Source organism: Calypte anna, chromosome 5, assembly GCF_003957555.1.
Source record: "Calypte anna isolate BGI_N300 chromosome 5, bCalAnn1_v1.p, whole genome shotgun sequence".
NCBI classification, from domain to species: domain Eukaryota; kingdom Metazoa; phylum Chordata; class Aves; order Apodiformes; family Trochilidae; genus Calypte; species Calypte anna.
This window is the reverse complement of record NC_044250.1, coordinates 9514110-9528999: the sequence shown is the minus strand read 5'-3', so window position 1 is coordinate 9528999 and position 14890 is coordinate 9514110. Positions and strand designations below refer to the sequence as shown.

The 14890-nt window shown below is 40.1% G+C and overlaps 1 protein-coding gene across 2 annotated transcripts in view; it reads right to left on the bottom strand.

The window, feature by feature from the left end:
• ST5 (suppression of tumorigenicity 5) overlaps positions 1-14890 on the bottom strand; it is a 120563-nt gene that overhangs the window by 52174 nt on the left and 53499 nt on the right. For both annotated transcript variants that reach the window (XM_030451220.1, XM_030451221.1), the window contains one exon: positions 511-1728. In XM_030451220.1, the coding sequence (XP_030307080.1) occupies positions 511-1728 (1218 nt within the window). The remainder of the gene's footprint in view (positions 1-510; positions 1729-14890) is intronic.

Sequence of the window (14890 nt, the reverse complement as noted above, 5' to 3'; positions counted from 1 at the left end):
CTGCATGAATCCTCTACAGCTATTGATAGCAGTTCAAGACAACACTTCTAAGCACTGAATTGAATAAAATCATCAACTTGCATAATGCTGACACAATTGCTGTAGTAACAAGCTTTGGAAACCCACGCTCTGTGGGTATGTTTTGCAGTGAACCAGCAGACAGGACAATCAGATCAGCTGTGCTGACACTGCCAGAGCATTTAAGAATCTCAGGTGAGAGATTACGTGCCAAAACGAGCAAGATAACCCTCAGCACACATGACCTGGAGCCTTTTCAAGGTTTGAGGAATGCAGGCTGGCGAACTCCAAAACTGTAGACATGTAAAGGTATTGTACCAGTGCATCCCAGTGTATTTGTAGTCCAGAGGAAAAAACACTTGTCTTGCACACTATCCCTAGCATTTCTCAAGTCAAAAACATTGTATTAGTGGGATAATGTAAAACATTACTAAAAAGACAGCACAATTATTTCTTTTAAGATTGCGCACAAGACATTTCCATTAATTTTACCTATTCTGGGATTTTCTGTGAAAGCGTGACTCTTTCTTCTGCCTTCTGGTCACAGGGGGTGCAGGGGTGGATGGGAGGGGAGGAGGAGCAGCAGGTGTAGGAGATGGAGGTAGGCCATTGCTTGGTTTACTTTTGTGGTTTTTGTCTGCTTCATATTCAAAGGTGCGTTTGGGCTTGGGGACAGGATTCACTGCAGTGTTAGCTGGGCTTTCAAGGAGCAGTTTAGGGCCAGCCAAGTTTGCAGTAACCCCTTGTTTTGTCTTACTGCTTTTCTCAGCCTCAGCAGGTGTCTCTGGTTCACTCCCCGAAATAACACTCCCTCCTTTGCTATCACTTAGAGTTTCACTCAGTCCCTCCACAGTATTCGAAGTCACAGACTTTTTCCTCCCTTTGTCAACACTGTAACAGCTACTTGGTAACTGGGGGAGGCCTCTGCCAGGCTGCTCTTTCAGTGCCTGTTCGATCTTCTGTATTCTGTTGAGCACAGCAGAGGACTCTTTCCTCACATGGCCTTTGAGGAAAGCAGCAGCAGGAGTCTCACTCCTGCCTGGTCTCTTTTCAAACCGATGGCAGGAATCCCTGTCCAGAAATTCCTCCTCCTCTGTTTCTGGGTAAGAGCACTCGGAAAACGTTCGGCTCATTCTCCTGAGTCCTTTGAAATCAAAGGTCTTCTCACTGCAGGGAGAGGTTAGCACGCTGGGGCAGCTCTCACTGCCCGACCTCTCCCCAGCATCCCTCTTGTCCACACAGATGCTGGTCCTGGGAGACAGCTCCCGGCGGCATTCCCATTCTGTGATCTTCTGCCTGATGTCCAGTGCCTGGGAGCGGACACTCGCCCGGCTGAGGGAGAGGTTCCTCAAGTTGGTGGCAGTGCCCAAGGACAGAGTGCTCCGAGCAAGCGGGTGGCTCCCTATCGTGTCCCCATCTTGGGCGTCCTTTGGACTCTCCTTTTGGTCCTCAGACTTGAATACAGAGAGCCTTTTATCCAAAGCACCCACACTGACAGCTTTGAGAGGGTGGCTTGGGGGTTCGGTGTCCGATGGGCTGGTGGGGGGGCTTGGCAGGGCGGACGTGCGGCTGCTCCAGTCCTTGAGGTGCGGTCTGGAGTTGGAGGCTCTGGTGAGCCGGGTAGAGCGGCAAGAGTCCTCGCTGTCACTGAGGGGGTAGGCTGGGCTTCTTCGCAGGGACAGAAGAGGTGGTGGAGAAACTGACTGACACCTAGAAGCAGAAAGAAATAATAATAAAAAAAATCAAGTCCTTGGGAAAACTAGAGTTATTTGCCAAATTTCTTCTGGCTGCAGGTAAAGCAGAGGATGTCTGCGCACTGCAAAACTACTGCGAAGCGTCTCTGAGATACCAAACACCATTCAGCCAGAGAGTCGAGGGCAAGGGGTGGCAGCAGTTAAGTGAGGTTGGTGATGAGCAGGTGAGCAGGTCATTCAACATGTCCAAAGCCATTTTTCTCACCTCTAAATCCCCCAGTTTTTCCAAGTTTCCTGAGTTTAAAGACAGATGAGATTCTCAAAGCAAACCACTGCCTTGAATGCATCTACCATCTCCAGCAGAACAGCTGGCCTCCCAGATTAAAGATTCCCTCTGCAAGAAAAGGGGATTGTCAGAGAGAAGATTCCCACTGCAGCAAAAATGGGAGACTGATCAAGAAGGAGCACAGCTTACTCCCTGGCTGTAGGAGCGAACCAATTATTAAAATTTGTTAGCTTTTAATTAACAGCATTCGAAGCAAAATACCTCTGTGGTCAGCAGCTGCAGTACTTTAGCCACAACGTTTCAAATCTCTGAAGTATACAGTAAACTAAGAAAAAAAAACAGCAGCAAAAGGAAGACTTGCTTTGTCTTTGGCCTGCTGTTGTGGCCAAGAGATTAAATTCTCCTTATCAGAGAGAACAGAAACAATTTCTTATCAAAAGAACATTATGGTCTAGAAAAAAAAATGTATTAATCTGCCTACAAAGCCATACAGAAAGGTCTCAGCATCTTACCCTGGAAAAAAAACCCAGGACAAGTTTTTCCATAGTTTGCAAAATTAGCCGTTGTTACCAGAGTTTTGTAAATTGTTGTGCTGGCTTTTAAGAACAAAAAGACAAAAAGAAATCAAACTAATTAACCAGTTGCTTCACCACCAATGAGACAGCAATAAGAAAATTAAGCCAAAATAATTTCAAAAAAAGGGTTTTACTGTTCTGCCACAATACGCAAATACAAAACATAGCAGTATTAATCATGATTCCTTTGACGTTTTGCCTTAGGAATTTTTCTGTTCGATACAGTAGGAAAGAAGAGGAAAGACCCCAAAATAATGCCTTACATGTGCAGCTAATTCCTGAGCTATTAAGATTGTGGACAATAATCTGTACACATAAAAGCAGACATATTTGACCAAAAGGAATCAGGAAGCATATTTCTTCATTTTAGCAAAGGGAAAAAAGACTCAGCAAATCCCCACTACACCATGGTTTTGTCCCCAACAGGCAGACAATACCTATGGGCACAGGTGCCAAGTTGTCTGCTTTAATCTGAAAGTCCAGAGCACTGGGGCAATTTCTGGAAAAATTGCAGGAGATCTCTGCAGGAGATATTTTCTTCTCCTTCAAATACATCCTCAGACCAAACTATTAGATTTCATCCCAGTTTCCTACAGTGGATACCTTACAAGTAAAGCTCGGAAATATCACAGGAGGAAAGTTCTGTTCATAAAAGCACAGTGACCAAATTATCACAAAAGGAATTTATCTCTCATTCGGGGTCCTATGTGATCAAGCTGTTTTGGTACAGAAGTTCCACTGCTTGGGGACTCCTGTTTCTTCATCATTTCAAAAAGTAAACATGCCCACAGAAAGAGAAAGAACTTGTGCCAAAAACAATGGAAAATGCTCCACCAACTGCTTAGAGCTTCATTTCAGGACAGAAATGTATGTCAGAAAACACTCTTTTCATCCTAGAAGTTAAATTTCCTGCTACTCTATACAACTTCAGGTAGGTGTCCTCAAAGTTGTCAGAAGATCAAAAGCAAGTGATAGGTGATGAGTGATTCTGGTTGGTTATTGCAATATAGAATTTGTAGTGAATTGCCTAGAATTACCTCTGCATACTCACCTTTACCATTCCTGAAGATGCAACCTAAATCAGCCTCCTCACACTTGGTGGGGCTAAAGTCAGACTGGGCTAAAGTCAGTAAGGGGACAGCAGAGGTTAAGGACACGTTGCCAATCCTCTCACTGCCTTTGATTCACTACATTGAAAATACAGTTGGCAGAGTCCCTCACTTCTTTATGCTCTAAGAAACACCTTTCCAGTTGCTTCACCTTTCAGAAGGTTTGTTGACTCATCAGGAGAGGAGTAAAAGGGGAAAAGCATGATTTGCATAACCTGCAGAATTTCCACATCTCTTCCTAGAGATACGAGACCATCTTTTAAATCCCAGGTCCCTGTAAAGTAACTGCACTTAAGGATTGGCTTTGTAATCCCTGATTGCAATTATAAAATCCCCACCCACTCCCACTGAGGAGAAATGGGGCTGCAGAGCAGCAGTGTTCCCCCCCCCACCCGAGGTGTAAGCTGCTAAGTAGTTGGGATACCACAGTTAAGGAAGAGGTTCTGGTTTACATGGCATTACACTGCAGTTATCTAGATAGAAGCTATAAGACTCATTCAACAAGAAAGAGAAGCAAAGCTTTGTCTTTATGGCTTCAGTTAAATGTTCTCCAAAGGCCAGTGGCAAGCAACAGAATGGAATAAAACCAAACCAAACCAACCTGATCAGTGGGTAACAGTTAATGAAATGGTCCTTCCTCAAGAAGCCTACACTTCCATTAGAAAAATATTCTATTGAAAGTACAGTAGTTCCACAGACTTATAAATCAATATTGTTGGACACAGGCAAATAATTAAATAACTTTCAATCTTCCATTCAAAGATCATAAAACCACACATTTTTATTGAAGTTTTCCACATTCACGATGATACATGCAACACCTTACAAAGCATATGATTACATACACCTTCAAAATGTTACACATAAATATCATAATTAAAAATAATGTTATCAACTTTAGATTTCTTACTAGGTTCACTTGAACAGCCCCTTCCCTCTGGGCAATGACATTTCTTTGAGAATAAGAGCATGTCACAAATCACACCACAGTAAATTGCTCCAACTGCATAGCTGGTAAGGGTATTCTTCCAACACACAGCCTTAGGTTCACAGCTCTCAAAAGTACTGGCAAGTCAGCAGTGACTTGCAGTCTCAAAGGTAAATCACCTGCCAAGAAGCCCAAAACGCCTTGTCAACAGGTCACAGGTCCTGAAACTACCTTCCTCATGGGATTCATAGCTGCACAGTGAAGAGAGCTGACAGTATCTGGTTTCAAGCCCTCTAGGCCATGTTTAGCTTTGCTGTTGTGAGCTCATTCTGAGAAATGAGAAGAATCACCCATAGTAGGAGAAAACTGATATCACAGAATTCAAAGAATGGTTGGAAGGGACCTTTAAAGATAAAGATCACCTTGTCCAATCTCTCTGCCATAAGCAGGGACATCAGTGGCACACTGCAGAGTTGGTTTGAACTCTACATTTTGAAAGTTAATTTAGTAAATTAAAATTTTAAAATAAATAATTTAAATTAAATTTAAATTTTTTTTAAAATTAATTAAATTTGTGCACATCTTCTTCAGATAGCTTTCAGTAACAGGATGTGGCCAGAGCTACATTTTTTGGAAGTCAGAGTACAGTAAGAATGTGCATTTATTGAGGAGTGAGCATCCATTACCCACTCAGGTTTTATGAATATGAACAATATTCAGTTGCATTTCAGTTCAGGGATTAAAAGTGAATGAAGAGTGGTTAAGTGGCTTGGCCTGAAAGAGTTACAGGACTCCTGACTCTCACTGCCCTTTCTGCCTGACCTCAGAGCTCAGCAGCTCAGACTCCACCTCACTGCTTTAGCTCTCCTGAAGCACCAGGACTGACTCCACAGATTGCTTCGTGCTGAGGACAGACAAGTTGGCAGAAGCTGCTCAGCAATCTTTCAGTTTTGCAAGTCCCTTCTGCCCTGCTTAAACTAACACTTGTAGAATAATAGGACAGTTTTTGGCTCTCTGATCCAGGGAATTTCCTACTTCAACACGCTCAGGAGCCCATTTACTGAAAAAGAGAGTGAGAAACTCATTTACAAAAAGGTGCTGGGTCTTTCCAGGCTCCTGCTGATGAAATCCCATCATTTTACAGTAACAATGTTTGATGATCTCATGCAAAGTCACACGGTGTTTAATTTGTCAGGACTTTCTCCCCCCTTTTGCTTGGAAAATACTGCTTTCTTAGTATTTTATTTAGGTTTTCTGCTTATCTCTGATTTTTCTCAGGGCATTGTGCCATTTCATCAAGAGAACATAGCTTGTTTCAGAGTAATGATAATAGCATCAGAATCCATTGTGACTGTCAGCATGTTATTTTGTGTACTGAGCAGACCTGGCCAGCCACACAAGACCAGGGACTTTTCATTACTCTAGCCAGTATTTAGAGAGATCTGAAAACAAAAATCAACAGAAATTTCCCCTTGCAAGAGCAGCAAAACTTATTTTCAATACAGACAGTAAAGCTGCCTTGTTTCCAGGTAATTTAAATGTAACTACAGGACTGGTTACCCAGAAATTTGTAAGAGAGAATGTTAGGAAATGTCCAGCTACCAACTTTTGAATTACTTCATACAACAGTAAAAAATTAATAAAATATTAATATTAATTATGACTTTAATTTCTTTCTCTCTCAACCAAAAGATTGCACAAAACAATAATTTGAAGTACTAATTTAGATAACCATTGGTAACACTCTACTGGAAAGAATGGTAAAGGCCATGCCTTTCCAGCATCTTGTTAGTCTCTTTTGTTACTGAGCAAACAAATTGGTTCTGTTCAGGCTTCATGATGAAAAACTAAATTATCTTATTATAGATTGTTGAAAACCCCTAAAATCTGGGGATTTTATTGCATACCCAGATGAGCTTAGTTATGTCCAAATTTTCGATCAGCGTCTGCCTCTAAACAGTTGAAAGGCAACAGAAATAAGAAACTCAGAGAACAAGATATAACTTATTGGATTATTGGATTTTCAAAAGAGCATTTTCTCCTGTGCAAGTGTCCCCAGCACACTTATATAATATAAATATTATATATATAAGAGCAAGTGTAACATGATAAAAAGCTGTACTTGCACTTTTGTATTGAGACTAAAAGTGGAGATTTATAGGTCCAGCCCTGACTTCTGCCTATAATAGAGGATGCAGAAAAATGATGCACATTGTCTGAACTGAGCAAGAGGCAGGGCTATGTCCACCCAAAAGCAGAGCCTTGTATGGTCAGATTGTAGCAGCATGGTTCAGCAGCCCAGAAAGGTCCCTGGAGTAAGCAGCAGCCCCTGCTTCCTGCCAGCCACACTGAGTGCAAATACTGGAATCCATCCTTCCCAGAGCAAAGCAAAGGGAGAGGGAAGTACCTGTGAGCTGGAACCACAGGTACCACGCACATTTTGATGCACTGCTCCTGGGAACAGATATAATGGTTTGCTATGGCTTTTGAACTCCCACTTGATTTGACATAGTAGGCAGAGGAGAATAAATGTATGGAGACCAACAGAGGCTTCCAATTAGAACCAGTCTTTCTGTATCATTTCTTTCATGACCTACACAAAACAAGCACTTTTGGAAAGGTTCAGTATCAGCAGCTCCTTGTACCTGGTACAGTTTCATGTCACCCTAAGGGCACTGGTGCCAGGAAATAACCCAGCAAACAAACTGGAAAGCATTCTTCTGCCTCTGTCAGACAGATGCTTGTTCAAGCTCCTGATACGAATTAATACTTCAGCACAAACAAAATCTTCCAGTCTTGCCTTTTCAGCTGCAAATGGCATAATAATTTGAAGGCCAAAACCCTAAAGACTTCTACTGAAGCAATGTTGAAGGACACTTCCCATCAAATTATTTGCTGCAAAGCACTCAGCAGGGCATTACTGTCAAACAGCAACAGGAGAGCGCTCAGAGGACAAAATGCAGGTAGTCAGACTGCTCTAACTGGGTTACTAGGTGGTTAGCATGAGGGTCAAACATAAAACCATCACCAAAATACATGGCATGAAATGGCTTTGTTGCTTAGACCAAGAGGATCTCAATGTATTGATGAAGCTTTGAGTTTTGACATTTTATTTTCAAATATAAATGAGCACCTAGGTTTGAATAAGCAAATTGTACACTCTGTCAAAGAAGATGAATTGTATCTTTCATGTATTACTTGTACCAGGAGTACAAAAAGACTTCAAAATAGATGTATCTTCCTTGTATCTAGGGACCATGGGAACTCTAAGCCAGTCAAAAGGAACTTCCTGATCTACTGAAGTTAAATCCAAGACTGTTAGGTAGTAAGCTTATTACAACATAATCTGCACTCTGGCATACCATAGAGTGCTGTCATTTTCTGCATAGGTAGATAACTACAGATGATATTTAATTATCTTAAATCTAAATAAGAGCTTACACTGAGTAACAGAGGTGAACTTTTCAGTCAGTGCTGGGGACACAGTAAAAGGGTGGGGTTTGAGCTGATTCAACTTGGAAATGAAGCAAGTAGCACAACTTCTCATACCTTGCCTTTCACTTGGGAAGGAAAGTGATCAAAGTGGTAGCAGAACAATCCGTGTTCCACCAGAACCTTTATGATTTCTGAGCTCTCACCAGGGGTATTGTTTAAAATTCCCAAAAATCTGCATTCCAGATAACCTCCTCCCTTTATTGTTGACTTTGGGATTGTGTCAAAAACAAGCCAGAAAATACTTTCCAAACTGAAAAGTGAATTTGCATTCATTCAAAGACTGTTTGAAATAGGTTCATTCTCATGAACATGTGAGAGTGATGGAAAAGTCCCAGCACTGAGACAGAATGAGGCAATGAGATCAAAATGGATGAATGTCACAAAATGTTTAAAGATTGGATAAAAATAGAAACATCAATTATTTTTGTTTGTACTTCTGAATTTTTTCCCCCAGAGAATGTTGATAATAAAATAAATTAAAAATTGAGACCATATCAGAACTTATTACAAAATAGTAGTCAGAGAATACAAAAGAGGCCACTAGGCATGAGAAACAAAACAACTCCATCAAGCTGTCTTTTCAAAAGTTCCTGTGCTTTCAAGAAGTACTGAATTGATGATAACAATTATGGGATGCATTCTAGAGAGTGCTGGGGTGAATTTCTGCATTTAAAACTCCTCCAGCCCTCTGTGTTTTGCAGTCAGTTGACAGAACACACTGAAACTCAGCTGACTGCAGCTGAACTGGGGTTTTCTGGCTTAGAAGAAAAACGTCTGATTCGCACCAATGAAATTCAGGAGTCATTCTGCCAAAGTAAATTACATGAAGTGGCAACTATGCTCTACAACTGTACAGAAAAGAGGCAAATAAATCAAAGCTGATGAGTCAGGTCCTAAAGACTTGAATTAGGCTGGGTCTGTAAAGCAAAGAGAGCAAGAAAATATGACAATGACAAATGACTAAAACAAAATGTGATCAGTGTGCACTAGGTACTTGCCTTTGCCAAGAAATTCTTAAGGGTGAAGAAGATAACAGGAAATTGTGAAATTATCTGGACTGAGAGGGTTAGATTCCCTGCTGCTCTAGATTTATGGCAATCAGAATTCTACTCTGTTACCAGGCAAGTTCAGGATGGTTTTTAAACAATGCTATGCATCAGCTCTTCTCACCCTTTCTGTTCTGGTACAAGTGCTACTCAAAGCACAGACTGACAGCCTGTTCTGTACATCAGAACAACATCACAGTCATCAGAAGCTGACTGCACACAGAAAAAAATCAAAAGCAAGAACTGAAATATCAGATAAAGCCATCCTCTTTTTTTTCTCCACTGAAGCACAGTGCACTGGTTTTATGACCATCTCTCATTTTCTCCTCTAAAAAAAAAAAAATTTATTCAAAGTTAAAAAAATAGAAGCCTCCCTCAAAGTTACTCTTTTCCCATAACATGTTCTGGATTATAATTTATGCAATAGATATTTCCACTGTTAGATCTCCACTGTTCCTTATTTTTACTATGTTGTGGAAATTGTTCAGCATGTTTAAGTCTTACCTGCTTTCCTAAGATCCTTGCTGGAGCATGGCAACAGCAAATGAAAGCATTTTCTTAAATCAGGCAGCATCCACAAGCTGTTATATGTCTATTCAAAAGCTGCCAGATCTTGAAACTTGTTCTTTAGCAGCATGTCTAAACAGGACTGTTCAAAACCCACTGCACATGGAAGCTCTCAGCTCTGTTTTTTCAAAGCACAGGTGATTTTCAATGTGCTTGTTTATCTGCTCTGGAATCTCAGAGCAATGAACTCTGTTCAATTCTGCCAGAGCTTTGCAAGTTTTCTACACTTATATCCACACAACTTGGAAGTGTTATTTTTATAAATAGTGATGCTTAGTTTTTGACATATCTGAGGCTATTCTGGGTTTGGTAACCAGTCTAGAATTCTGGTTTGGAAAAGCTGTTGTAAAATAGGTTCATCCCTTTTCTGCTATGACAAGTCAGAAACCCTTATGAGGTCACTGTATACTTCACTGAAATACCCAATACCCAAAGGGAGAAGAACTGAACTGGAAGCCAAAAAGTAATGAGTCCTGGCTGCACACTAATGCAGCATTGAGCCAAGCCTGCATTTACTGCTTTACATACAAGTCAGTTTCTAGGTCATGCAGAACTTCACCAAATAGACCTAAGAATAAATAATTCATAGGGATAGAAAAAGAAAGGTAGTTCAGGACTCCATCCCATCTTTAACACCCACTCTCAATATCATCCACTCAGAGAAGCTGCCTTCAGAATAAATACAAAATCTAATTCTTTGCCTCTCCAACCAGTATCCACATTTTCCTTCCAGACCCATCAGCTTAGCTCTGGTCCCCAGTGTGCTGCCAATGAGCAGTGAGGTCCTTCTGTAAAGATTTGCTTTTTCCAGATTTCTCATTTGTAAAGTACTTTAACAGAGTAAGAAAGGAGGTAATAAAACTGAAAGCCACTACCCATCTGTGTTCTATGAAACAGGAATTCTTAATTTGTCACCATTTCAACTACTAATATCACAGTCCAACAAGTCTGAGACCTGAGACATTTGGAGAAAATACAGTAGGTCACAAGAGGATAGCACCAAAGTGATCGAAAAGATATGAAAATCTCTGTTGCTTCTGGAGGTACTGCACTGTATAAGAAATAAAATCAAATAATGCATTAAAATAAAATCAAATAAGCATTTTAGAAGGTGCCACCACCTGCCATGAGTTATACTGAACTGTAATCTGTGAGCTGACATTCCTCACATCATCATAGACAAGCCATCCAAACCTATACAACAGACCACAGCTGCCCATGCTGACGTTCACAGATATACTCTATATTTTATGGATGCATTGGTGAGAGAAGCAAAGGAACAAAACTACAGATGAAATAATGCAAAATACACATTAAGAGTCTATACTGTACATGTTAATAGAATATACAACATGCTTCACCTTTGGAGGCTGTTCCTGCCTCTGAAGGAGGAAATATTTGCAGGTTTACAACCCTGTGCTCTCTTACCATCATAATTTTCTTCAGTGTCTCTGACCTTATGGAATGCAAAATAAGTTCCAGCTATGACAGACAAACATGACCCTTGGTACACGTTACAGTGTGCATAGATTTGTACAGATTAAGAAGTCATTGAATATTTTATTTGTGTTAAAGAAGGAATTTTCTTTCCATTTCCCTGATGGCTCTTTTTCATTCACTTTCTTAAATATCTATGAATCAGGGCTTGATTTTTTTCTGACTTACACAAATCAAGTTACTAAAGATTCAAATTGATGCAAAGCTTGCTGGTATAGGAAGATTTAAAGCACTGACCTTGCTCAGATGCACATATATGAAAAACAAAGTCTCAGGCTAAATAAAATTTGCATTGGAAATTAAATTAGGTTACTAAATCTGACTGTTTGCTATACTATACAAAAGTTTGTTTAGCTTGACCAGCCAGGAAAATAGGGGAAATGTTTTGGGTATACCCAGAACTGAGTGTCATATCATACACCTTGCCAGCCAAGACTGGTTGTGTTTGTTCATTTTTTTTAGTTGAATACAGCTTTTAAAAAATCTTTAATCTATTTATTCCCCAGTCTGTTGGCTGACACACAAACTGGGGGAGGGGGGGGGGGAAATAAATCTGTGTTTAAGGCAGCAAAAAAAAAAAAAGCAAGTAGCAACATCTATACAGTCACCAACTGTGAAAATATTTGCCCTCCAAAGACTAGAAAAACTCACAACAAACTTCTTGCAGTAATCCATGGGCTCTCGGCTACTGAATATTTGAAGCAACAAACTGAAAATGAGATTCTGACCTCAAGTTACATCCCTCAGAGCCCCACAGAGTTTGGCCCACAATACTGAATTTTTCTTGAAAAGGAAAAAACTGCAACCTATCTCAAACCTGAGAAACTAAGTTTCTTAGAAAACATATTTTTTAAAAAGAAACCAAAAGTAGGCATGAAAACTGACACAACCTATGCAAGTGTGCCAGCAGTACTGCATTTGATGTTGGGAATCCATCTCAGCAGTCACCCAGCATTTAAAACAGCACAGTCAGTGTAAGCCACGTTCAGCCTAGGGATAAACACAAGCATGGCCTCTCCCTAATGGACCAACACTTTCTGTACAATAAAACCAGACTTATCTTAGTAGGTCCAAAGTTTGCTCCCCATGTATACCAGAAAAAAGGGTTCCATTCGTCTTACACACTATCTTCCAGGGGAGAGAGAACAGTGGCAGAATGCATGAGTATGAATACTGCTGCATAACTTAAAAATCACCTTCAATTATTAAGGAGGAAAATAATTTAATCAGACTAAGCAAAAACATGGATTTAGCCAGGCAGAGAAATTAGCTCTCTCTGAGAACAAAGAAGGTAAGGGGAGGAAGGAAAGAAAAAAAATAAGTAAAAATTTAAATCAGTAAAAATTAGTTTGAGTCTCACAAAATGCTTTGTCTTTTACCAGAGCAGGAAACTCTGGAAATTGAAGCTACTCCTATTGCTACCTTTAGTAAGCAGAAGGTTAATATCAAATTCTAGCCCATGAGTAGAAAGCCCATCCACTGCTCTTCATTTCTGCTTTGTTTAGTTTCCTTGGCTCATGCCTCTGACAAGAACACAACTATCCATCACTGTGACTCTTTCAGACTGTGAGTTCCAGACTTACTCAGAATCTCTTCCTTCCTGGAAAGACACAAAATGGAGACAGAAGAGTTCTGGTCTCAGCCCCTCATGCCCTTCTGTGCTTCCTGAACACTGCAGCTTCACTTGCCAAGCAACAAATGACACATGGTCCCAGTGTGTTTGTCAAACCTCTGTCCCTTTGTATGCTTAAAAGGAGGAAACTGGCATTAATGTTTAACAAAACTAACTGGCAAACTCTTTCTCTACAATCAAACATGCTGACTTTGAAGGAACAGGAGTGAGAGAAATCTCAGAAGTTTCCTCCTGGTTGCCCATGACTCAGAAAAATATCTTATTTTGTTTTGGTTTGCTTTGGTTTTTGTTTTAAGTTGAAGGGAGCAGCAGTTTACAATTCATTCTTGAACTTCTAACTGAGGAAACCCAGTTGCTAAAAAAAAAAAAAATTAAAAAAAAAAAATAGAAACTGTACCAGGTACTAAACAACATGCGTGCAGACACAGAGGACAAGCCCTCCAGACTCAACACATACCTTGAAGTCCACATTGGTGTCACTACTGTTTGATAGGAAAGGAAGAGATTAAAAATCCACATTAAAGTGCTTTCGGGTCTTTGCCAGCTGTCTGCCATCTCTCCTATTTGCCTATGTTGACATAAAGTGGTTTCCAAGTCAGCAGCAAATCAAAGGGGGAGAGGTTTCAGGAGAAGTCTGATTACTAGGCATTTGTTCAGCTGAGTGCAGTGAAAGGTTCTCTATTGGCCTCAGCTGCTGAGCAGCAGTCTTAATTCTAAGAAATCTGATGTAAAACAGGCTTATTCTGTGAACCCAAAATGCATAATACCATTTCCATCTATTAGCTGATGTTAATTAATTGTCACAAAGGTGTACTTGCTGCACAGGCACAGTATTATGGGTGGCCTATGCTGAAGAAATTATCTTGCTTTATAATCTTAGTATTTTCTTTGTATAGCTAAAGGGATAAGAAAACAAATTAATCCCTTGATTTACTCCAGAGTTTTTCTACTATTCTCTCATAATAAAATTATAGCACATGCATAAAAACTGATCACTATTATGACAATCATCAAATATTTCCTTTCTTTTTCCCCCTCTACCTAACTCTTTTCTGTATTGCTCTGAAAATGTTTCAAATGTAACATTTGGGCACTCTGCACAAAATTCTCCTAGCTGGATAATTCCTGACTTCCAAGATACTTAGGCTCTCAAGAAAGAAGTTAGATTGTCACAGGAACTGACATTGCCATAAACTACAATAGAATTTTATGAATTGGCTTGATAAATAAATGTATTTTTAAAAAGAGTGATATTTTTCTATTGGGAACATCATATCTTTTGCAACTATTATATTTAACTGTGCTTTCAATACTGAAGTTAATCCTATAAGATGCCTGCACTTTGCTGTCTGTTCAACAGCTCCAGTGGGTTTATCACAGTCCCTTGTGGCACACCTCTATTTTAAGATCTCATTTTAGGGCTGGTTCTGTGTACAGGAGGTGGTCAAAATTGAGATAACCTCAGAATGTGTGATGTGAATCATCACACAAGTTTGGAGAAGCCACCTCTAATGCAAAAGATAATGATAAATGATCCAAAGAGTCCTATCCATAGCTAAGGTCAGAGGCACAGCTTTGTGAGTCCATGGCTCTGTGCTCACAGAGACACTTGAATAATCAAGACTTGTTTCACTCCGTGGTGACACCATGTCACTGAGTCACTCCTTGCATCTTAGAATCGTTCAGGGTGGAAAAGGCTTTTTAAGATCACTGGGTCTATACAAACAGTCTTGCAACAACAAACACCACCAAAATTAAGACTGGCAAGAAAATAACACTTAAAAGATGTCTTATCCACCAGGAGAGTAATTCACCTGTGTTATGGCAATATCAGCACTTACTGAAATTCTACTCCCATAAATCACAGAGAAAGCACATTTGCAGATTTCCAAATCTCCAGTAAAATCCAAGCCCAAACAGAGACAATGACTGATCATTTTAAGTGGATCTTTGAACATTTTTGCAATAAATCCTGCAAGCCTTAAACTTTTATTATGCCAGCAGTTACTCCACTGATTTACAGTCTGGCAAAAATGAAGAAA